Source organism: Nothobranchius furzeri, chromosome 3, assembly GCF_043380555.1.
Source record: "Nothobranchius furzeri strain GRZ-AD chromosome 3, NfurGRZ-RIMD1, whole genome shotgun sequence".
In the NCBI taxonomy this organism is placed as follows: Eukaryota; Metazoa; Chordata; class Actinopteri; order Cyprinodontiformes; family Nothobranchiidae; genus Nothobranchius; species Nothobranchius furzeri.
Genome location: NC_091743.1, coordinates 42,453,042 through 42,476,756, shown reverse-complemented (window position 1 = coordinate 42,476,756; position 23,715 = coordinate 42,453,042). Strand labels below are relative to the sequence as shown.

Below are 23,715 nucleotides of genomic sequence, written 5' to 3'. Positions count from 1 at the left end.
AGCTGCAAAAGTGAAGCCAACGCGAATGTGCAACACACTCTCACACCCGAAGCAGCAAAAAATGACGAAGGGGTAGCCAAGCATTTGTTTCCGAACTTCCGTCCATCAGGAGGCGATGCGCTGTGCCACAGCATTGATTTCTGATGCCTACGGTAAAACAGAGATTTTTCCAAATTGTGTCCTTTACCCTGTTGCTATTTAACCTTCCCCTCACCTCTATCCTAGCATTAACCCACTTGTGCATGCAAAACTTTGTTTCTAGTTGAACCGTTCCTCTTAAAGACAGTTAACGGGAAATTTAGAAGGACAGACTGGGTTAAGGTAAGGATAGGGGTGAGGGGAAAGTTAAATCGCTAGAGTTTAGAGGTTAAATGTTGGTGAAATGTCCGTTTTACCGCGGGTGTCAGAAAGTGACGTTCTGGTACAGCGCGTCTGGGCTCCCAATACGTCGGAAACAAATGCTTGATCACCCTTCGTCATTTTTAGCCGCTTCAGGTGTGAGAATGTGTTGGAAAGTGACAAAAATTGCATCTTAATGGTTATTTGTAGAGATAAAACATCAACGTTGCAAAGCAAATAAACTCAGTGGTAGAGCTGCAATGCTGTTAGCCAATTAGGGGAGAGATGTTGAAATGTCAGGAAGAAAGACTCCAAATCCTGTTGTCTGAAACTCAGCTCAGCAGTGGCTCACTTCTAGTTCCTTAAACAAGCACACCAGTGTTTTTTTGTTGTTGTTGTTTTTTTTTTTTTTTTTTTACCACAGAGTAGGCATTCATTCCTACTAGAGACCAGTACAAATGTAGTGGTTTGGTGAGTGAACCACACCTTTAAAGCTTGAGTAGCTTGAATTTTTGAATACTTAGGGGCGTGACATTTTGATTGACAGGTACCATAATTTCCGGACTATAGAGCGCACCTCAATATAAGCCACACCTACTAAGTTTAAAAAAAAACACGGAACTGTACTTATATAAGCCGCACCGGGCTAAAAGCCGCAGATACCTACCAGATATCTACTGAATTGAAAACGTCGTTTAACCGAAGGTAACTGAACTGATCAGTATCAAACAAAACAGAAAAGTTATTGATTAGTTTATTCATCATCCTCCTGCACACTGAAACCACTGAAGTCCTCTTCTTCAGTGTCGGAGTTGAACAGCCTCAGAAGAGCTTTGTCACATGCCTTTTCTGTGGCGATGTCAGTGTCGCTGTCCGTGGTGCTGTCATCATCCCCGGGTGAAGCTGGCTTGAATGAGTTCTTCCCGCTGCCGTCTCCAGCGCCGAACCATGGATTCATTCATGACAAGCTTACGTGCGGCAGCACTGTTTCCCTCCTTTACTGCCAGATCGATGGCCTTCAACTTAAATGCGGCATCATATGAACTCATACGTGTAGTTACCATGATGAGGGGGTATGGATTTGAAAAAAATTCTTCGTCGTGCCGGCTTCTTGCATGTGCTAAATTAAAATGAGCACTTTCTTCGATTTCCACTTTTGACTTCCACCTGTTTCACTTTCTGCTAAAGCGCCTCCTGCAGGTGAAGGAAAATCTTCAGTAAAGCCACACCTCATTACAAGCCACATGGTTCAAAGTGTGGGAAAAAGTAGCGGCTTATACTCGGGAAAATACGGTAAATAGAAGATGAAACATTTTTCATCCAGCGCCTCAAGACAAAGATCACAAGGCACTTTACTAAAAACAAATAAAAACAGTTATTTTAAAACTATATTGTAATAAAAATGGTGGAAAAGGGATAAAAATGTATTCAAATATGTGAAGGCTCCCGGGTCAGGGGGTTTAAGATTTTTGACATCTGCCTGATCAGTCCTGATGGCTGCCTGGTGGTATCTGAGTCCCTGGGCTCTGTTGGGTCCCCGGCGGGACTGGTCGCCCCTGGGTCCCGGGTCGCTGGGTTCCGGGCTCGGCCGGCTTGGGGGTGGGAGGCTGCGGACGGGCCTGAGGGCATGCTTCTGATACCTCCCGGGACTCCGCCGGCTGATGGTTGTGGCCCCCTGGGGCATTGCTCTGTGCTTCTCGAGAGGGGTCTGGGGCTTTTCTGGTTACAATCGCCAAGGGTCCCTGCACTCTGGGGCAGCTCCTGGATCTCTGGGACTTGGAGCTTCCTCCATCTCCTACACATCTTTGGGGGCAGATCTGTGGCCCCTCACACTCTCTATTGGACGCTTCTATAGAGAAACCTTATATATACAAGCATGTGAATACACACAGGTGCTCACATGGGGCTCTCATAAGTATGGACCTGGGCATTTTCAACACATGTCTTAAGGCTGTGGTTGGCACTAAATGCAGATGATGGCTTACTCCTGTTATATTGTTGTGTGTCCCTTTTCTGCAGGTCTAGAAGCAGACTCTTGTTCATCATTGATTGTTTATTTTTGTGGAACAGAGTTTGTTGCAGCAGAGAAATGAGAAGAAGTCCTAAAAGTTACCGTGGATTGGGATCAAGATAAAACACACCATAAATGTGATAATCTGAATTCATTAATCAGGCTTTCGGGTTGAGGAATACAAACACCTTGGAGTTCACCTGGACAACAGACTGGACTGGAGAAAGAACAGCGAAGCCATTTACAAGAAGGGACACAGCAGACTGCACTTCTTGAGGACGCTTAGGTCCTTCAATGTCTGTAGCAAGATGCTGCAGATCTTCTACAAGTCTGTTGTTGAGAGTGTAATCTCTTCAGCCATCGTCTGTTGGGGTAGCAGCATCAGAAGCAGGGACCTGAAAAGGCTCAACAGCCTAATAAAAATGGCTGGTTCTGTTCTGTGGACGACTGTGGAACCACTGGAGGAGATAATGCAAAGAAGGACTCTCCAGAGAATCAAGAAAATGATGGACAACCCTGAGCATTCTCTTCACAAGAGTGTCCGACAACAGAAGAGTGTCTTCAGTCAGAGGCTTCTTCAGTTTCGCTGCAACACTGACCGCTACTGGAGATCCTTCCTGCCAACAGCCATTGTAATATACAATAACTCTTTGATGACTTGATTATTATTATTCTGAGCTACTACAGCAATCAATTTCCCTCTGGGATTAATAAAGTATTTTTGAATTGAACTGAATTGACTTAAGCAAGAAAAGTCAGCCAAATGAAATGATTCAACAGACCTTTTTCCTCATCACCAGACGGTAGCCAAGGGCTGATACAGCCGGGTCTCCTCTCTTGAGAAGAGGTGCTCGGAACAGAAGGAATTTGGCTCCCCCAAGTTGGTCGACGGTCGTCTGTGGTGGAAGAAAAGACTTGTTCCTCTGCAGCGGCTTGACTTTCTGTTTCCTTCACTTCAGCTGCATCAAAAACTTTGAATTCAGAGCGTGGGTCCAAATTTTCTAAAATGAAGCCAAATAAGAAAAACTTCTCAAAATTAGTTTAACTCTTATTGTGAAAAATTTACTGGACCAAACCAAATTCCGGTTTGACGTAAATAATAAAAATAAACACAAACTGAGTTGCCGCTGAGTTATGCTGTAACCTTTGGGAGTGCTAATGACTTGAGAAACTTTGAGAGCGACGGCGTTGCTAGGCGAGGTGGAGAGCCTAGCAGAATTCGCTTAAGGTCTGGTTCTTTGTTCTTTTGCTCTGCCGTATGAGGTTTGAAAAAAAGGTTTATATATATGTATTCCTTAGACACGCCTACATGCATTTCCCCTATTAACCACTGGATGGCACTGTGGCTCTTCCAAATAAACAACCTTTCCAACCATAAAAGTCCACATCACAATTTATTTAAATTATCCATATAAGGCATGAAAAAGTATTACTGGAAGATTAATGGAAGTGCCATTTCAATCCACCATAAAACACAGGAGAAGCACAATAAAACATCAGTGACCATCTTCTGCTACTCAGCCAGCGTCCCATTGGTTTGTTATGAGGGAGCGAAACATAGGTGTCTAGTTACATGGTGACCTAATAAACCACTGACAGACACTTTAATATCTTTGTTGATCCTGTTACTCTTTGCTAGTTCTATACAATTTTGACATGATAATAAGGGTGTATTTTCTTATCTTAGACCAGGCATGTCTAAGGTGTGGCCCGGATGCCATTTTCAGCCCTCGTAGTTATATTTTGCTTCCCCAAAAGTTCATTCCTAGGGTGAATAATTATGTGTCTTTCCAGTAGGATCTTGATTGTAATGCGATATACTTTCTAACATTTTTATGCTCAGATTATTACTATTACTATGCTTATCTGGGACCTATTCTGAGGAGAATAAAAATCGCCATAAAATACTTTTTGCATTTTATGGAAAAAAAATATTTCAATTTTGTGGCCTGCAAGCATAAAGGTTTGGACACCCCTGCCTTAGATACTTACAAACGTGATGTTAATATTTTGGGCAGTAATTCCATTGGCACCCTTCTAAATTCTTCCAAAAATTAAAGGCTTCTTCATGTGTTTCACTCTCCTGTAATTTAGCTTCAAATAAATGCAGTCAAAAAAGCTGAGGTCCCAGAACACACAAGGCTCAAGCATGAAAAAGTGAAAAAGAAAATAAAAACTGCACTAATTTTCCATTAGCAATAAAGCCTAAAATAATTATTTCTACTTTACCTTAAGTTCCCATAAAAAATAAATTAAATTATTAATTAATTAATTAAGTTTTTTCTCTGGTACTCTGATCTTCCCTCCTTGTGTGTGTGTGTGTGCGTGCGTGCGTGTGTGTGTGTGTGTGTGTGTGTGTGTGTGTGTGTGTGTGTGTGTGTGTGTGTGTGTGTGTGTGTGTGTGTGCGTGCGTTACCTCTCTCTCCTCACTTCCCGGTTGTTCATCAGCCTGCACGCCGGCCCTCTATCTGCCCATCAGTCCTGCCGTACGTTCTCCAAGCTTTCAGCTTCTTCCTTCCATCAGCGTGGATCATTGCACGCTGCCTGCACTCGCACTCGTTTCCACACCTGCCAATCACTCACCTAGCCATGCTCATGTTCTGCTCTGCTCTGTTTATTTAGAAACACACACTGCTCGCACTGTTAGCAGCCTTCGCTCTTTGATAAAAACATGGTGTGGTGTTATTATTTATCAGTATTTCCCAGTAAATCTGTGTCCTGCATTCAGGGCCATATCTCCTGTTTGTCCTACATCCTGATGAATCTGTTGACACACGCGTGGTAGAGTTTCACAGCGCAACCTAAAGAAACCAAACTGAGATGACCTTGCTGATATTGCCTTTTATTGTTCACTGAAGCTAACGCGGATGTTCTTCTCATTTCTGGGTGATTCAGGACCTCCCAGCGCCCCAGAGGTTCCAGCAGTAGCTGATGTAACTGACACCACAGTTCAGCTGTCTTGGGGCTCTGGACCTGACAACCACAGCCCCATCACAGTGTACATGGTGCAGGCCCGGACTCCTTTCTCTATCGGCTGGCAGAATGTGAGAACAGGTAAATGGTTCTATAATATGTGAATCTGAGCCTTGTGTATCAAACCTAAAAGTCTCATTTGAAACATGTATCCACTTGTGTCAGTATTTCCCAAACAAACAACATCCATCTGCCTTGGAGCATCTCATTCATGCTTTTGGGACCAGATCTGAACATAAAAGACACGTGCCGTGTAGGTTCTTGTAATCATTATTTCTGAGGTAATGCTTAACAGTAAGTTATTCAGTGAGTTTGACGCAGTTTCTGACGTTTTAAGCCAATAAGGTCAGGATACATCAAGCTGCCGCTGTGCATGTAATGACATATCAATGCTGACGTTGTGCAGCTCCTCAATAGCCCTTGAAGCAAGACATATTGTAGAAGAGGTCATACAGCTCCGGTCCTGAAAGCTCGTTCTGACACATGCAGCAGTCTGACCTCACACTCTCATCAGTCAAGCAGAGCTAAAAAATGGTGGTTTTGGTCTCCTAAGAAAACAGTTCCCTTATGTGTAGTTTGGTCCAATAAAAGTGTGTTTCAGGTACATTATTGTTGAAAATTAAACAATTGTCAATTAGCTGTGTTTGTGGGAGTTTAACGGTCATATCAGATGATAAAATATTTGCCCTTAGGTGCAGAGAGTGGGTTTTCTCTTTAAGACTGTGCAAGAATCTCATTAAGTTGCGACTCTTGGTGACAAATTGCTTCTTAATCTCTTTGCAAAAGACAGACTTCTTCACATTTGTGCTGCTGAAAAGTGAATATTGTGCAAACGCTTTTCAAACTCACCCATAAAGAAGTTGAGGGGCACTGTGTATGGGTTAGGGTTTGGGGTAAGAGGCGGGGCTGCATGTAACGTTATGATAGCAACAGGCGGTTGCCCTAATTAGCTCCACATTGACGAGACATGATGGTGGATTCCACACAGCTTCATAAAATCACAACACTACAGCTAGGTGTGCAAGTCGTGCATGAATAGCAGCTCTAGTCATACGTGCTGACACACCAGCATCGTGTTTCTTCACTCTGTAAAGGATTAACAACAAACCAGATGCACCATCTCATGGTGCCAATCTGAGATAACACGATAAAGGCGGACTGCTAATTATGCTCAGCAAACATGTCAGGAGGAAAAACTAAATCTAGCACTTTTCAGCACAAACAGCTGCTAACAAAGGCAGGAAATAACAACAACCAAGTTTACAGCAAACTCCAGAGAAGCAGGGATGAGGTACTTATTAGTACTCACTTACTGAAATTTATTTGAAGTGCTTCCATAAAATTGTTTCTGGGATTCACTCATTTATATAAACCGTAACAAAAACGAAAACATAAATAATCTGCAGGAGTCTAACATAATAATGTTGAATATTTGTAGCTGATTCTTCAGTATAGTTCTCCTTTTCTCTCACTAATAATATTAACAATAATAAAGAATATTGCATGAATTTATACGTGAGGAAACTGAAAGTGAAACTTAAACAACCTTCGGTGCTGTAATGGCGTCAACCGCTTCGAGGAGGGAAGATGTACCGTTTGGCGGGTCTGTGAGTCATCAAAACGTTCGTAGTTGTGTGTGTGTGTGTGTCGGAAGTTTGTAGTGGGTGTGTGGTGTGTGTTGGATGTGTTTGTCTAAACGTGTTATTGCGAAAAAGCACAAGAAAAAAGCCGAAAGACTGAGACTACAAAGAACTACAATTCGCGGGAAAATGACATCAAAGCAAGTGATTTGGTGAGTGATAATCATGTGACAGCTCACGTTGGCAACGTGATGACGTTTATTCTAGCGCGTGAAGCCCTGTGAGCTGCAGATCAGAACGACACAGCGTCTGTGTCTGAATGAAAACGCTTTTCTTATGTGAGCACTTTGGTTGTTTTTTTACGAACTCATTAGCGGAAATACGCAGCGCTCTGGGATGTTTTCGGTGTGTGAGATTTAAGTGTAACTCCTCCGGTTTAATATGCAAAAAAAAGTTTTGTTCTATCTTATATGTGTGTGTGTGTGTGTGTGTGTGTGTGTGTGTGTGTGTGTGTGTGTGTGTGTGTGTGTGTGTGTGTGTGTGTGTGTGTGTGTGTGTGTGTGTGTGTGTGTGTGTGTGTGTGTGTGTGTGTGTGTGCTCTGTCTTCTCGATCCCCAGTGAGTCGTGGAGGATGGCTGCTTATACTGAGCCAGGATCCTCTGGAGGTTTCTTCCTGTTAAAAGGGAGTTTTCCTCTCCACTATCGCTAAATGCTTGCTCAGTATGAGGATTGCATCAAGTCACTGACACTAGTCAGTGACTTGATGCAATTTGCTGGGTTCCTTATATAGGAAAAATTTTTTCTGATTGGCTTAATGAACTGACCTGAATTGGAATGTTTATTATGTGAAGTGCCTTGAGACGACGCTTGTCGTAGCTCATCACCACCAGTGTGTGAATGGGTGTATGACTGTGTTGTAAAGCGCCTTGGGGAGTCGTAGAACCCTAAAGCTTGGTTTATGCTTGACGCATTCACTTTCCGCACGGTGATGGGACTCGCGGATGGAACGCGCTTCACAACTCGCAGCGTTTATGGTTCATGCGGCTTGTCTCTGCGGTGAGCCAATATTCTCCCAAACTGTAGGGGGCAGCATGGAGCTCTACGGCACGCATCCAACACTACACCATAGTAGAAGTAGAAATCACTGTTTACAACATGGCATTTCAGCATTTTTAACAGCGTCCTCGTCTTTTCCGACAGTGCGAGCTATTTCTCTCCAAGAATTATTAACTACATGTTGATCACGGTGATCTTTGAGAGCTGAATCATACAAATGTCTGTATTTACGAACCTCTGCCATACTAGTTCTTGCCGGTCCGCCATGTTTGTCCACATCAGTCCGTTCACTTGGTTAGAAATTTTCCTAGGTGCGCGTTGCGGAAATTCTGGGCTGCGCGGAGACGCGGTGGAGGGGCGTGGTTGTTAAAATGACGCAACTTTTCCGCGCGGAGCCCTGCGGACCTCGCGGACGCGTCAAGCATAAACCAACCTTAAGAAGGCGCTATACAAATACAGGCCGTTCACCATAGAACTATTTTCATTTCAGTCTTGTGAGGCACATTAACCAAATTATTTTTCATCTAATATTTTCTCTTTTGTTGCCTGCTTGTGTTAAATTGTTCACTGAGTCAAAATAGCTAGTAATATTTTCATTACAAACTGAAACTGAAGAAGTCCTAAACGATTTGCAACGGTCTTTCTTTCTTTTGTCGTTATATTGTTTCAGTAAATGACCAAAGCGTTTTTAGAACAATAAGATTACTGAGACAAAAACACATCTCAACTCTTAATTCTTTAATCCTAGTTCCTGATTCTGTGCCTGGACAGATGATGCACGCAACAGTGACAGATTTGAACCCCTGGGTGGAATATGAATTCAGGGTGGTGGCTGTCAACAGTGTTGGTGTTGGGGAACCCAGCACACCGTCCAAACAGATCCGAACGAAAGCAGCAGGTATTCGCTCAGCTTGTTGTCTCTTTTCAGCATGTGTCCAGCCCTGCATGGGGAACCATTTAACTGTTTCAGAGCGTTTAACCTTCATCAGACTGCCTCGTCACGTCACTCGTTTCAAATTTGCTGTTTTGTGTTCTTGCCAGAATTCTAATAACACGAAAACTTAGCGGACATTAAAATCCACCTAAACATGGAGGTGTTTTTCAAGCACATAGTTGTGTATCAATACTCAGAGACAGCAAACGTGGCATCAGGCGTTTAATGAGCTCCATCCTGCTGGTTCAATCACAGGAGAAACAAGGTTCCTGTTGTGCTTCACAAGCGAGGCTGGCTTACGGTGCTCCACTAATAACCACGAGTAATGCCACTGTCAACAAAATCCTGTGTACTTAACCCACGTAGCGCAGATGAGAAGCTTCAGATTAGTGGGAGCTGTGTGCTTGAACTGAATCACCTGCTGATGGTTACGTTCCTCTTACTTACTTGTTTTTTTCTTGTTTAGCTCCCAAGGTTGCACCGGTTAATGTGAGTGGCGGTGGGGGAGCTCGGGGGGAGCTTGTCATTACGTGGGAGGTGAGTGGCTGATTTCTGTCTGTCCTTTCATTGAGGCAGGGTATCCCTCTTTTGATGAGACCTGAACTCTATCAGAGCCCGAGTTTCAGCAGAGCAGCTTTTGATTACAAACCTTTCTGATTTGCTGCCTGCTGCCTGACTTGCTGCATTGTATGAATCTAAACAAAGATACAGAGCAGGCACGAGTTACAGTCTGTAAATCTAGACTTATGACAATTTTACTTTCTTCTGAATGAGTTCAGAGTGATTGAAGATGATACGTTTGTACCTCCTCGCTCTGTCCTACCACAAGGCTGACCAGGGCATGTCTGCAGAAGCCCTCCACACTAAAGACGCTTCTACGATAAAAACATTTAGTCCACTGGTTCCTAAAAATGGGGTCAGACTCACAGAATGGGTTGTCCAAGAAAAAAAAATTCTAATGAATTTTCCTTTTAAAGCCTGATATGTGGAATAACAACAATCATTTTCAAAATTTTTAAAGATGATTTAAAGCTAAACATTTACTGTCTGATATTAATATTACAACTATAATCAAATTGGTTTTATTACTTTATGCTACTATGTGTGAGTGTGAAAGAAAGAGAGAGAGAGAGAGAGAGAGAGAGAGAGAGGGAGAGAGAGAGAGAGGGAGAGAGAGAGAGAGAGAGAGAGAGAGAGAGAGAGAGAGAGAGAGAGAGGGAGAGAGAGAGAGAGAGAGAGAGAGAGAGAGACAGAGAGAGAGAGACAGAGAGAGACAGAGAGAGAGAGAGAGAGAGAGAGAGAGAGAGACAGAGAGAGAGAGACAGAGAGAGAGAGAGAGAGAGAGAGAGAGAGAGAGAGAGAGAGAGAGAGAGAGAGAGAGAGAGAGAAAATTGGCCCTTGCCAGCTGTAAGTAGCAGTATGCGTAGGGTCTTGGTGTTGGATCAAAGATGGATCCCATTCACACAATAAAGGAACCACTCTGGAGAATGTTTCTCGCTGTAATCTCACCACCTCCTCTGCTTGGTCTCGGTTTGGTTCTTTTGTTCCACAGACCTGGGTTCAATGAAAACAGACTAGATACTGCAGGCGTAAAAACACCCTTAGACTTATTAAATAGATAATTCATTCATCTAGTTTTGAAGTGCTGTGTAAAAGGAAAAAAATCCCTGACTGAATAGATTAAAAGATTTCCTTAAAAAGTATAAATATTTGCTGTGTCATGAATCTAATGACTGGTGCACCAAATCAGAGTAGTTCAGCTTAGAGCTCTGTTCTTTTAAAAAAGAGCCACTTGATAACTTTTAAAACTGGCCAATACATTTCTTGCAAATACGTTTTATGAGTACAAAGCATTCAAGACCAGAAAAGGGATATTTTCCCAGTATATCTATTATAACTATTTGCCATTTATCCGTAATTGCAATGAGGCCCCTGAGGGTCTCAACCCTGTTTAATCCAGGAGTGTAAAGATGTTTGTTAGACACAAAACTTGCTGCTTTACTCTTCCACATCTCTCTACTTCCGTGTCTGCTCCAGATGTTTTGGTCAAAGGCGTTACTTTTCCCTCTTATCTCAGCCTGTCTCAGAGGAACAGCAGGCCGGAGAAGAGTTTGGCTACGTTGTGGCTCTCCGCCCACTTGGCAGCAGCACCTGGTTCCAGACGGTGCTTGCTTCCCCGGATGCATCAACATATATCTACAGAAATGACAGCACGGCGCCTCTGTCCCAGTTCGAAGTGACTGTGGGCGTGTACAACAGCATGGGCGAGGGCCCTTTCAGCCGCGTGGTTACAGTTCTGTCTGCAGAGGAAGGTGAGGACGTTCAAGGCATGACATCTGGGTTTGCTGTTATCTTCAACTATGCATAAATCATCTATCCTCCATAGAGCCGTCTGAGGCCCCACAGAGAGTATGGGCCCGAGCTGTGTCTGCCTCTGAAATCGAGGTGTACTGGGACCCGATTCCTCCTTCGTCTGGCAGTGAGAAGATCATAGCGTACGAGGTATGAAATTAGAAAAGTTTAAAGCTGTATATTACTAAGAATTCTCAAAGAGGGAAAGAGCATTAATCCAGAATGGCTGACCATATAATGAGCTGGAACTTATTATACGCTTTGCACCAGTATGACAACTTAGAAATATTGCAGAATATTGCATGTGTTGGAGCGGTGGGCCTTGAACGGGCTAATCGAGCGAGTAAACGGGCCTTTTGGCAGCTCTTCCAGGATAAAAGCGTATGACGCCAATGCTGTCTGAAAGTTGCTATTAAAAATGAAATAAATAAACAGGAGAAAGTGTGAACTTCATACATCACTTCCTTCAACAACAACCTCCCTCCTGAGACTTAGCAGTGGGAAAGCTAGCTAAATACAATGCTCTGTGCTTATGTGCTGATATTTTACATGAAGAGTTTGCGATGGTGGCCTGACCTGCGACGCTTGGAGCTCGCCGCAGCACCTTAAATGCCTTGTTTCCAACGGCAATTAATCTCAGGCTTGAAATACGGAAATACAATAGTGCTCACCTTGTGAAGGTTAACCCTCTGGAGGCAGGCGTTGCAGATTAGCAACGTTAAAACCTACCTACCTGGTTACTCCACGTACATATTCATGAATATTTTCTAACTCAGAAGTACCCCTGAAGGACTTAGTTGTTCGTCCTTTTATCAAAACTTATTTTGAGCCTGAGAGGGTTAGGATAAACAATATAGTAAACAAATAAGTATATTTATACTTTGTTTCTATGACTTTTTTCAAATGTGGTTGTTTCTTTGTCTTGATGACTAATGTGTTTCATTAAAAATGAGTTACTGTTACTTTCTTACATCTGAATTTTGTTCTTGTGTATTTTTATTCAGTAATAATTTTTAAACACCTCCATTGTGTTGCCTTGCCCTGCAAACAGTGGCCAGAGGACCATGGAGACCCATAATCCAAATCTATACGAATGAAACATCACAGTTTATTTCATGCACATTTGGTTCGCTGCCATGAGTTTGTTGGCACAAACCTAAATGCAGCAAATGGTGCAGTTTCAGCAGGAAAATTTGGGGGGCGGTATTGTGATGAACAGCTCATAAACAACCAGCAAAACGATTTAAAAAATAGAAAAGGTAGAACCTTCTGAAGGGACGCTGTGATGTCACCTCGCCTGGGCAAGGCACAATGACCTCCTGCTGGGAGAGTATAGAACACAAATTTTGTGTGAGATCAACCAAAGTGGGGAAGGTGAAATCTAGACCAAACGTGGCAGTCGCAAAAAGATTTTGCTGTGCAGGTCAGTCTGGAAACGCTCCATGGTAGTCTCAGCTGGTCTACCATTAGGTGACAGTGCTTTACGTATGTTAGGCAGGTTTTGCACAAGAGCTGTGATGGACAAAAACTACAACAGTAGCGTTGGCACAGAAACTTTTCACATTAGAAAGAGATTTTCCATCAACTTTGGACAATTTAGACCCAATTAAGTCATTTATTCCGAAAAAAATATGTATTTGCTTTTGTCCTTTGACTGCCCCATTGACTGATTGTAATGTAGTCATCGCTGTGGAAATCAGTCAGTTTTTTTTTTTTTTTTGCTCAGAATGGTTTTAGCATTAAAGTTTAAAGGTCAACAATAGATTCGTCCCCACGACTGGGTTATTTCATTGGTTCATGGCCAGCCTACATATTTACATACAGGATTGCTTGCTAGGCTACCCTAGTGGAGTCATTGTTCAACAACAGCATTAAAGCCTGATTCATACTTCTCTGTGTGCGTCGATGCTGAGAAACACAAAGCCATTATGCGTCGGTGCAAGGGCTGTCCGACAGGCTAACAGAAGGTGATGGAGACATGCACAAATTTTAAACATCCATCAAATTTGATGGAGACTGCAAGCTTGTGATTGGTCAGGATGCTGCTTCCTATAAATTCATCACCACCACCACCATTGCCCAGTTAAAAAGTGAAAAACATTTTTCCTGCAGACCCAGAACAGACTAAAGAAAGCATTGCAAAAAAATCTGAAAATATGAACGTTTATTCACCCGTGACTGAAGGAGTATAAAATACGGGGCAAATGGACGGAAATGATGGGAAACGCGGGTTTAGAGGTGGCGACCGCATGAAGAGGTGGAGGAGAATGAAGCTAAAATTTGTCTGTGTTATAAAGTCTCTGAAATATATAAACACATTAGTAAAAACTAAATCGTGGACAGGATACATGAGTGTTATGGTGGCAGGATACCACAAAAAAGCGCTATGCCCTCTGGTGTCCTGGAGAGGAATTGCTTTGCAACACTCTGCTGCTTGAAGAGAAGTTTGCATGTTAAAACCTTTCTGACACTCTGTGTGGTTCTCTCCGTCGCGGAGCTCACCGAGAAGTATAAATCAGACTTAACATCAAACACGCTAGGGGAAGTGCAGGTTGTGACTGACAGTGTTTGAGCTAAGCACCCTTTACATTTAACTTGAACATAAATGGTTTCTGAGGGTCTTTTAACACCTGAATATTCCTTGTGACTCGATCTGATTGGATGGGGAACGTTAAAAGTCTACAAACCTTTGGTTTATTTTCACTCTGCCATTTTGAAATAACCCGATCAATGTCAAGCCGTTGCAAGTGCTGCTCGTTTGGAAAGCTATTTTCCAAAACTAACACTGAAAAAGAAAAAAAATACATTTTGTTTACCGCCTGAGACTGAACACAGAAATCCTTTTGCTTTAGCCAGCTTGTTTACAGCAACAACAAACAATGGAAGCACCAAAACAACCATATTGTCCAGTCCTCTGACCAGATCTCAATAAACATCTGCTCCTCCACACCACTTTGCTTCAGTCAGGACAAATGTTTAAAACATGTTTTTGTTTTGATTCATAGAGTTTGCCTTTCTGTCTACACCAGGTTTCAGACATGATTTCACACCTGCTCTAACCGGACAGAATAACGAAAGAAAAACAAACTCTGGCCCATTAAATTAAGCTCTGGTGTGAAAGCACCCGGTCCTCTATTGAAGGTTCTAGAGCTTTTAAACTAAACATTTTCAAACCACAGTTTTTTCCTGCTTCAGGCCAAAGAACCGGCGACACTTATTACAAATTTGTTGTTCTCAAAAAAGCTGATAATCTCAAAGATTAGAAATCAGAGATTTACTTATTGCCAGTGCCAGCTTTTAAAGTCAGTAATGTCACCAAAGCTAATTTGTGGTAGGAATATGCTACTCTGGCTGTTTCTTCTCTCATTCTCACCACTTTGTTCAAAGAGCAAGTCACCCCCCTACACGAATCTTACTCCACTCCCTCTTCATGTTTGGAAAATGCAACAAATATTGTTGCCTGACAGACCGAGAGGGCGGAGCCGCTAACACTTACACACACACACACACACACACACACACACACACACACACACACACACACACACACACACACACACACGCAGACTCACAACGACATAGTGACATCATAAGCCCCATTCCCACCTGTACCGGGTCGGCCCGGGCCGGGTAGCCCCAGTCGGCCCCAGCCTGGCCCGGTTGATTCCACACATCCTTGCCTTAAGCCCATGTGGGCTGATTCTACCCACCAATCAGAGGCTTGCTCTAATGGAAGGTGTGAATGGGCTGATTCTACCCACCAATCAGAGGCTTGCTCTAATGGAAGGTGTGAATTTGCTGTCAGCAGTGGGCGTGTTGGCCCTGGTCGGTCTGAAGCAGTACCCCTCGGGAAGAGGGCCAAGAATGAGCCTTGGTTGGCCCGGGAAAATTCCAGGCCACCCAGATATGTAAACAACCTACGCTACCCGGCCCGGGCCGACCCGGTACAGATGGGAATGGCCCAATAGTGTACCAGCCAACATCACTGTGTACCTCTTAGCCAATAGCGATGGCAGATTTACATTTAAATGCAGTGCAGAGTTTTTACCTGATGACGGCACAACACTGACTAAGGTCCTGTCCACACGTAGCCGGGGATCTGCCAAAACATAGATATTTTTCTACGTTGTGGCCTGTCATCCACACGAAAACTGAGTTTTTTCACACGAAAGCGGATCTTTTTAAAAACTCCGGCCAAAGTGAAGATCTGCGTTTTCTCCGTTTTGGGTGTCTGCGTGTGGACAGACAAAACCGGAGTTTTAAGGTCCGCAACGTCACTTTCCGCGACAAGAAAATGCTGACATCACGTGTGCAACCTGTGTTTACACTAGCCGACAGCATGGATGCCCTCAGAGCTGCGCTCGCTTTATCAATTGTCCAAGCGCTTTTTGCTTTTTTTTTTTTTTTTGCAAGCGGAATTACTGCTCCTTGCGGAAGACCACCGACGAAGGACGAGGTTAAGAACGGGGGAAGTACTGCCGCCTACAGGTCTGGCATGTCCTTAACAACGTATTTATCCGGGTACGTGTGGACAGAGTTTTTATTTAAAACGAGGTGGTGTGGATGCAAGTTTTTGGAGGGGCGGATATTCGTTTAAAAAAACCCAGCTACTTGTGGACTAGGCCCAAATTTCAACTAAAGTGCCACATTATTGACTGCGCATGTCTACAGCATGATTAGACACTCATTTATATATTTTGTCAGCAAAAAAAAAACTTGGTTTGGGGTGACTTGCTTTTTAAATTCGCCAAACTTAGGAAACTGGATGAACAGTTCTTGAACAACCCCAACAAGCCATTCCTAATTAAGAGCTATTTCAGAGCCGTTGAACTGAAATCATTTTTGCTGAAAAGAATTTCCAAATCAGTCAGTTAACTGAGGGGTTATGAGAAAGAGGAGGCTGGATGAACACAATTCTCCCCACTTTTGGCTCTCTTAACGGTTCTCTGACAGAAATAAATATGCATTCTAAGTGATTACAGAGCTGCCTCTAAAACTGCTCGGCATTGTGGAGCTGTGTGATTATGCTTCTTATTTGCATCCTGGCTTGAAATGCACTTGTTCGTGCACAGTGTGCATCACAACCACTGTTGGGTTTCATCATGATCTCTTTTCATAATCATGAATCTAAACTGCAGCTGCATTAGATAAATCCTTCTTTTTTCCAGGATTGGGTATGTAAAGCCAACTCCTTTACAAAAATATTCCCATCCACCCTGTTTAAATTGGATCATGTATTTTTTATGACAACAAAGGACCAGATACTACATGTTCTCCAGAGCCCTGCAGAGTAGGTGGAACACAAACTTTATTACATGCTGTCAGATGGCAAAACTACAGAAATAACCTCCACTTATAGCTGCTGCTGAATCATCTAGAGGAGGTTGGCCAAAGAGAGTGAAACTTGAGAGCATTACCCATTATTACATCCTGGACATACTGTCAGAACAGAGTTTAACACACAGTGATTTTATCTGAGACTCTGAGAGAGGTGGTGGTGAAGAAAGATCTCTAGATAGAATATGCTGCAGCAGGGTTCTGAGAATATCTTAACCTTAAAAACAAGAGTTCAGATCTTGTGAAGTGCAGTTCTGTAGAAATATGATAAATTATTATCTTAACTGATGTAGTGAACCTGGGTAGGCTCTGTCAATTATGTAGAGTAATGGTTTATGCTCTTTTATGAAAGAGGAACCATTCTACATATTAATTTGAGATATTAATTTTAATAAATTAATAACCAAATTTTATAGTTTTAAGAAGACTCAAAGGTTGTTTTCATCAATAAACTGTCGATAATATCCGTGGGTCTGTGTTTCAGTTCAATGAAGAGACAAGTTTGAAAGTTAAAAGATTTAATTCTTCAAATTAAACTAATGATTTTGAAATGACAAGCATAGGAAACAGCAATCAACATTGGCAACTTTGTTGAACAATCTTTAACAGTTGATATTTTAAACTTGCTCAAATAGACCTTGTGTTGAATGTGTGAAAATTGAAAATGAGGTGAGATGAATGCGTGTGTGCATCTGATTTTGCTTCAGGAAGAAACAGGTGTCTGAGTGAAAAGTGATGGTTTGAATAAACTTAGGTTTTGTTGGAAAAGATGCATCAAACGCTATCTGTTGTGTTCTGCCTCACCATACGAGGACCCTCGTTCAGATCCGGAACGTCAAAGGACGATGTTTCATCCAGGGCACCTCGGCTGGCAGAGAAGACGAAGGTGTCCACCGATCCGGTCCAGAGATGCCCCCTGGTACACGTTGATGATAAAGCGTTTGCAGATGCGCTTTCTTAAGTTTAATTCACTCAGAAAATCAAAAGACTCTGGACGAGTCTGCGTTAGCGGTTGCAACTCAGCTATTTCTGTCTGGCTTGGCAGGAACAGCGTGAGAAGGGGGGGGGGGGGGGAGCCGGTGGGCTCCGTTCCTCCGTTAGCGGTTGTTCACACGTCCTTTCTCTCTCGTTGACCAACACCGAACTGAATCATGAACTGAAAACTTACCAAAAGCCTTTCTCTTCTCAAAGCAAAACTTGTGCGTCAGAGCCAATGTGTTTTGGAGTTTACTGTGAGAGTGTGTGTGTGTGTGTGAAGGTCATTATAACATCTTCAAACATTATTTGATTAAGCATTGATTCATTAGTTATTATGATTACCCAAAGCATAATAATCATTCATTTGATTAAAACACATTTATAATGAGCAAAATGATAATAATGATTATTCACATTTAATATAAAGAAAGGGAAGTTTAACTTTGTTATGTTATGACTAGCTTCCATGGGAACACATCTTCTGGCACTGCAGGTGTTCAGATGTTATGGTTTCTCCCAGACTCGCTGGTGTTCAGGTCTTAATCTGTGGGTGAAAGTTCTCAGCGACCCAGCTCTTGACCCAGCCGAGTCAAACGAAACCTTTGGCACTGAAAACCCATATTTCCTCACGTTACACTGATGACTTAACAATTAGTCACAATAGAGCTCTGGACGTCACGTGTCTCTCAGAGAGTAGACGCCATGTTGGCAGGCAACAAAGGTATACAAAATGAACGGGATCGGCTTGGGTTTTACTCCGTCGGAGTGTACTTCACACTTTAAAACCGAAGTAATCGATTTATATAGTCAGAAATTAAATAGATTAAACATCTACGACCCTTACCATGCCCCTGGGATACTTTTTAAAGACGCCAGAAGCTGTCAGAGTGGAACTGGCCAGGGCACGCTTTGGGATTTCCCCGGAGGAGCTGGCCCAAGTGGCTGGGGAGAGGGAAGTCTGGGCCTCTTGACTGAGGCTACTGCCCCCGCGACCCGACTCCGGATAAGCGGATGAAAATGGATGGATGGACAAATAACAGATTTACATGTAAGTAGTTTAAATAAACTGCTGTGCTGTTTGAATTTATAAACTGAACGCCAAGAGAAATCACTAGTCTGATTTCTTTCCTTGACTAAAATAAATATGTCAGGCAGGAGCGTCTCAGGATCTGTCTGAGATCTGTCTCGGTGAGACAGATAAAAGCAATCCAAAGTGCTTTTTTTGTGTGATCTGACAATTGATCAACCATTGCTTAAAAATTAAATACAGCTTAGCCGGTTAATTTCTGTGATCATAAAACACGTAAACGGCAGCACGCAGAACTCACGAGGCAACGTTTTATGTGACGTTTACTTGTTGCTATGAGTAATAAGACAGAAGAAGAAGAAAATATCATTTCTATATCGCCTCTCAAGATAAAAATCCAGAGGCGCTTCACAAAAGCAAAAAATGTAAAATTATAAAAAAGAATTTAGAAAATGTTTAAAAATATATTTAAAATGAGCAAAAATAGGCAATTGTGATTAAAAATGTTAAGAAAGAGAGAGAGTGAACAGGAAAGAGGGAAATCAGTGGATCCTGAGGAAGGTGGAATAGGTGGGGAGAGCAGAATAAAGAGAGAGAGGTGAAGAAGGTCATACAAAAGCCAGCTTGAACAAGTGAGTCTTCAGCTGCTTTTTAAAGGAGTCCACTGAGTCCACTGATCTCAGGCTCAGGGGGAGAGAGTTCCAGAGTCTGGGGGCCACAGCAGCAAATGATCTGTTACCTTTAGTCTTTAGCCTGGTGCTGCACAACCATTAGGCTTTGATCACTGGACCTCAGGGACCTGCTGGGGGTGTAGGGACTAAGAAGATCACCAATGTAAGATGGTGCTTGTCCATGTAAGGCCCTATAGACCAGAACCAGGATCTTGAAATGAACCAAACGAACAGAAAAAGCCACGCTAAAATAAGTTTAGGAAGCCCACTAAGAATCGTAATAAAAGCATTTAAAATAAATACCATACACAGTTGAGGAAACGTTGGTTTAAGTACCTGATATGAAGCGGTCGCTGCATAAGCGAAAACCTTTACTCTCGGGGTGCCACAGTTTCATTTTAGCCCGGTCACTAGCGCATTTTATTACAATGATCCGACGTTTGCGGCGCTCCGGATCTTGGGGAATCCTGTAGATGGCTCATTCCTTATGTTGTCCGCGTCTGTTCTGCATCCTGGGGCACAACAGGAATCTACCATATTTCCTGTCTGATTGAGTTTTCTGACAATAACAAATAGTCCAGCTGCGGGCTTCTACCTGCCAAGATGGTGCCGTTTTGATTTGAACTGTTGCATGCCGGGAGAAGTGACGTCAACTCCCGGAGCTCTATAGGGTCAATTATTAAGTGTCCTAAACCTGTTGAAAAGTTCATTTATAAAACAGATAACTCTGTTTCTGTCATGATACGGTAAGAGGAGGTCGGACCCAAAATGCAGAAACCCAGAATAACTCGAGGCAGGAGAGGTTGTAAGAAAAAAATTCCTTTTATTAAGGAGGGTGAGCAAAATCCAAAAGGCACAAAGAACCTGAAAAACTAGAGGGACAAAAACAAAGCTGACAACATCAATGGACCGACAACACAAAGAGACACAGGCAGGGTATATATACAGACGCTGGGTGGTAGGAGACGAGGGGCAGGTGTGGTGGAATTGGGCACAGGTGAAAACAATGAATTAAGGAGAAGCAGAAATAAGCAGGGGAGAAAACCAAATCTAATCCTGAAAACCAAAGCTACTGAAATTACCAAACTAAACTAAAAACATAGAAGAAACAAAGACACAGGGGATCTAAAAAGAAAATAAGTGATCTAAGTGGGGAAAGGAAACACACACACACTAAAGGAGACAGGAGAACTGAAACACCAAACCAAAAGGTGGGGAGAATGGAGAATATGAGGGAAACCAGGAGGGAGCTTGGGACAAAAGGGGCACAGAACATGACAGTTTTAATGACAAAATCCTTTCATTATTTATTTCAGGTGATAATCCAAATAAAGTTTGGTGACTTTGATCAAGAAATGTTTTGTACAATTTAAACGTTTATATTATCATTCATTTCACATTTCATCCTTTTCTCTGGCAGACATATTAAATAGAAATATTCATAAATATCCCTTGAAAAGGAAAAAGAAACACACAAACAGCCCATTAATATATGCCTCATTGTGTATACAGCATACAGTACAAAGTTTCGTCAACATCTATGTCGTCCAAATCAGGTCTTTGGGGGAGGGGGGAGAGAAGATCAAAACTAAAGAACAATTTTTCTGTGGAATATTCTGGACAGTATTTGTCGTTGTTTTGGATTGTTGTAAAAATAATACATGCATGCATCATATTAGCCTGGCCAGCCATGCTAGTGCTTCTCTATGGGAATGTTCCCATTGAAATAACCCCACCTCCTGAGAACTCTGAGCCAATAAGCACTGAGCAGCATACGTCACACACTGCAACACTCACCCATCCATCCATTTTCTGCACCAGCTTATCCATGCAGGGTGGCGGGGGGCTGGTTCCTGTCTCCAGCAAACTCTGGGCAAACAGGCAGGATACACCCTGGACAGATGGCCAGTCCATCGCAGGGTAACACAGAGACACATGGGACAAATAACCAAGCACACCCACACCCACACCTAAGGACAATTTAGACAGACTAATTAAACTAACAGACATTTTTTTGGAACTGTGGGAGGAAGCCAGAGTACCTGGACAGCATGCACATGGAGAACATGCTAACTCCTTGCAGAAAGACTCCAGGCTGGGATTTGAACCTGGGACTTTCTTGCTGCAAGGCAACAGCACTAACCACTGTGCAGCCCACCGCAATGCTCAGTTTATCATAAACAAAAAAGATGCCGTCTGAAGCGGAGTTCGCTTCAGGTCCAAGTCTTTTAGAACAGATTCTAAAAGACTTGGACATGTCTTCAATATCACAACAAGAAGGATGTTTGCACCTTCTCCAGACAACATTTTTGACTACAGCTAAAAAACGGCTGCGTTGCATTATAGAGTTATCATTTCCGCCTTTTTTCTCATTAGGTATTTTTAAGCTGGCTAGTCCCGCCCCTCATGTTCTCTGCCTCTGAATATCCAGACAGGCCAGGCTAGCATCATGAAGCTTATAAGAGCATCAGAAACATGAAAATATTATTTCATGGTGCATAATAATTCTGTAATTAGTTTGCGATTAAATACAATTAATCGTGAGTTATTGTGTGATTATTAATGCGTACAGTTGTTGGCCTAATGCATGCATGCATGTGAGCTGCTGCTGCTTCATATATATATATATATATATATATATATATATATACATTCCCATGTCACCCTCCGTGGGTGGTCTAATCCTCCCAAGCTCAGGTCCTCTCCAGAGGCCTGGGAGCTTGAGGTTTCAGAATGAATGCACTGCACTTTTCTGGACTGAGATGTCTGATGTGTTTCCTGGGATCTGCTTTAGCTACTCCTCCAGTTCGGGGTTACTGCCCTGAGTGCCCCGATGACCACGGGCACCACCGATGTCTTTACTTTCCAGGCTTTCTCAAGTTCTTCTTTGAGGCCCTGGTACTTCTCTCATTTTTTTGTGTTCCTTTTTCCTGAAGTTGCATCACTTGGGATAGCAGTAGCTCAGGACGTTGAGCCGGTTTTCCAGTAATCAGAAGGTTGCAGGTTCGATCCCAGCTCTGGATAGAGAACTCTTGACTGCTGGTGGTGGTCAGAGGGACCGGTGCCACCTGTGCCTCTATCAGTGTGCCCCAGGGCAGCTGTGGCTACAATGTAGCTCATCGCCATCAGCATGTGATTGTGTGTGGGAGTGGATGAACGATACACTGTACTGTAAAGCACTTTGGAGTCCTCTGACTCTGAAAGGCGCTATGCAGTTGCGGGGCATTTATCACTTGGTATTGCCACATCAACCACAACAGCTGTCCTGTGACTATTTTTTAATTCTGTTGAAGCATTTCTGAAAGGCAATGTCTGATTTCATTGGTTAAATTTCATGTAATTTTCATGAATTACTACTTGTGTCAGATTTATGTAATGTTTGTGACCGTTGTGGATTTTTCTTTCATTTTCATATATACACACTGTGTGTGTGTTTATATATTCCTAGAAGTAGAACTGCCACAGTGTCTGTGAAACAGTAGATTGATGCAAGACAGCTAAAATCACCTTTGATCTCTCCTGCAGCAAGTGTTTATATCCTTAGGAGTGGCTGTAGAAGCGCTGCAAGCATCTTCTGCCCGGGTATTTGAGGTATTTTCCCAAGTGCCTGGAAAACTTGGTATAACTGAACTACTGGTGGGAAAAAAGCCCACCCTTGATGCATCTGTTATCAACAACCCCAGGCCCTGTTGCTAATCTGCCTTTCCCAAGCAAGATGTCTGAGAACATGCGTGCAGCCAACTGAATAAGTACCTGTTCTTGTGCCATCTGTTTGACATTTCCTGCCTGGTCCTCCTCTCCCCATGTGGGGGTCAGAAAACGATCTCCCTGTAGATACAGATCGTCACACTTCTCATTTAATTTCTTTTCCTTATTGGTGATTTCAGATACAGCATCACCTGGGAATTTAATGTGACTTCCTGCTAGGAGACCTTAAGTTTATGGGCAGACATAATCCAGAAGTTTTGTTTTTCCTTCACCTGCTTACTGATTAATTCGATGTAAAACTGCACATGACATAGTCTGTCTCTTTTCGGTTCAGGTTCTGTTTTGGGAGGATGGATCGGAGCAGAGTGGAGTACGGGTTATCAACAGCACAGCTCTGCTCTCCGGTCTGAAGGGCAGCACTTTCTATCAGATTGCAGTCAGAGCCCAGAACAGTGCTGGTTTTGGACCCTGTAGCGTCTCAGTCAACATCACCACTAAAAAACCACGTAAGTCTCCTCACAAAACACTAGATGGACATTTGTTTGCTTCACCCACTTAAAAAAAATAAATAAATGTTTCTGTAAACATTTTATTTGTCGGTTTGAAATGCTTCACATATTGGTTATATTGACTTATGTGTTTATATTTATCATAACTTTATGTAATATGAGAAATTCACACTAAAACAACACACTAACGTCATCTGGCATTAATATGATAAGAATCAGTGGGAGCTCTTCCCCAGGAGG

General features: G+C 42.7%; 1 protein-coding gene across 1 annotated transcript in view; it reads left to right on the top strand.

The window, feature by feature from the left end:
- Window positions 1–23,715, top strand: part of LOC107385826 (contactin-4) — a 230,531-nt gene that overhangs the window by 187,663 nt on the left and 19,153 nt on the right. Inside the window, exons 16-21 of the mRNA XM_015959955.3 lie at window positions 5,246–5,404; window positions 8,708–8,857; window positions 9,360–9,430; window positions 10,971–11,205; window positions 11,280–11,395; window positions 23,301–23,472. Of these exons, the coding sequence (XP_015815441.3) occupies window positions 5,246–5,404; window positions 8,708–8,857; window positions 9,360–9,430; window positions 10,971–11,205; window positions 11,280–11,395; window positions 23,301–23,472 (903 nt within the window). The remainder of the gene's footprint in view (window positions 1–5,245; window positions 5,405–8,707; window positions 8,858–9,359; window positions 9,431–10,970; window positions 11,206–11,279; window positions 11,396–23,300; window positions 23,473–23,715) is intronic.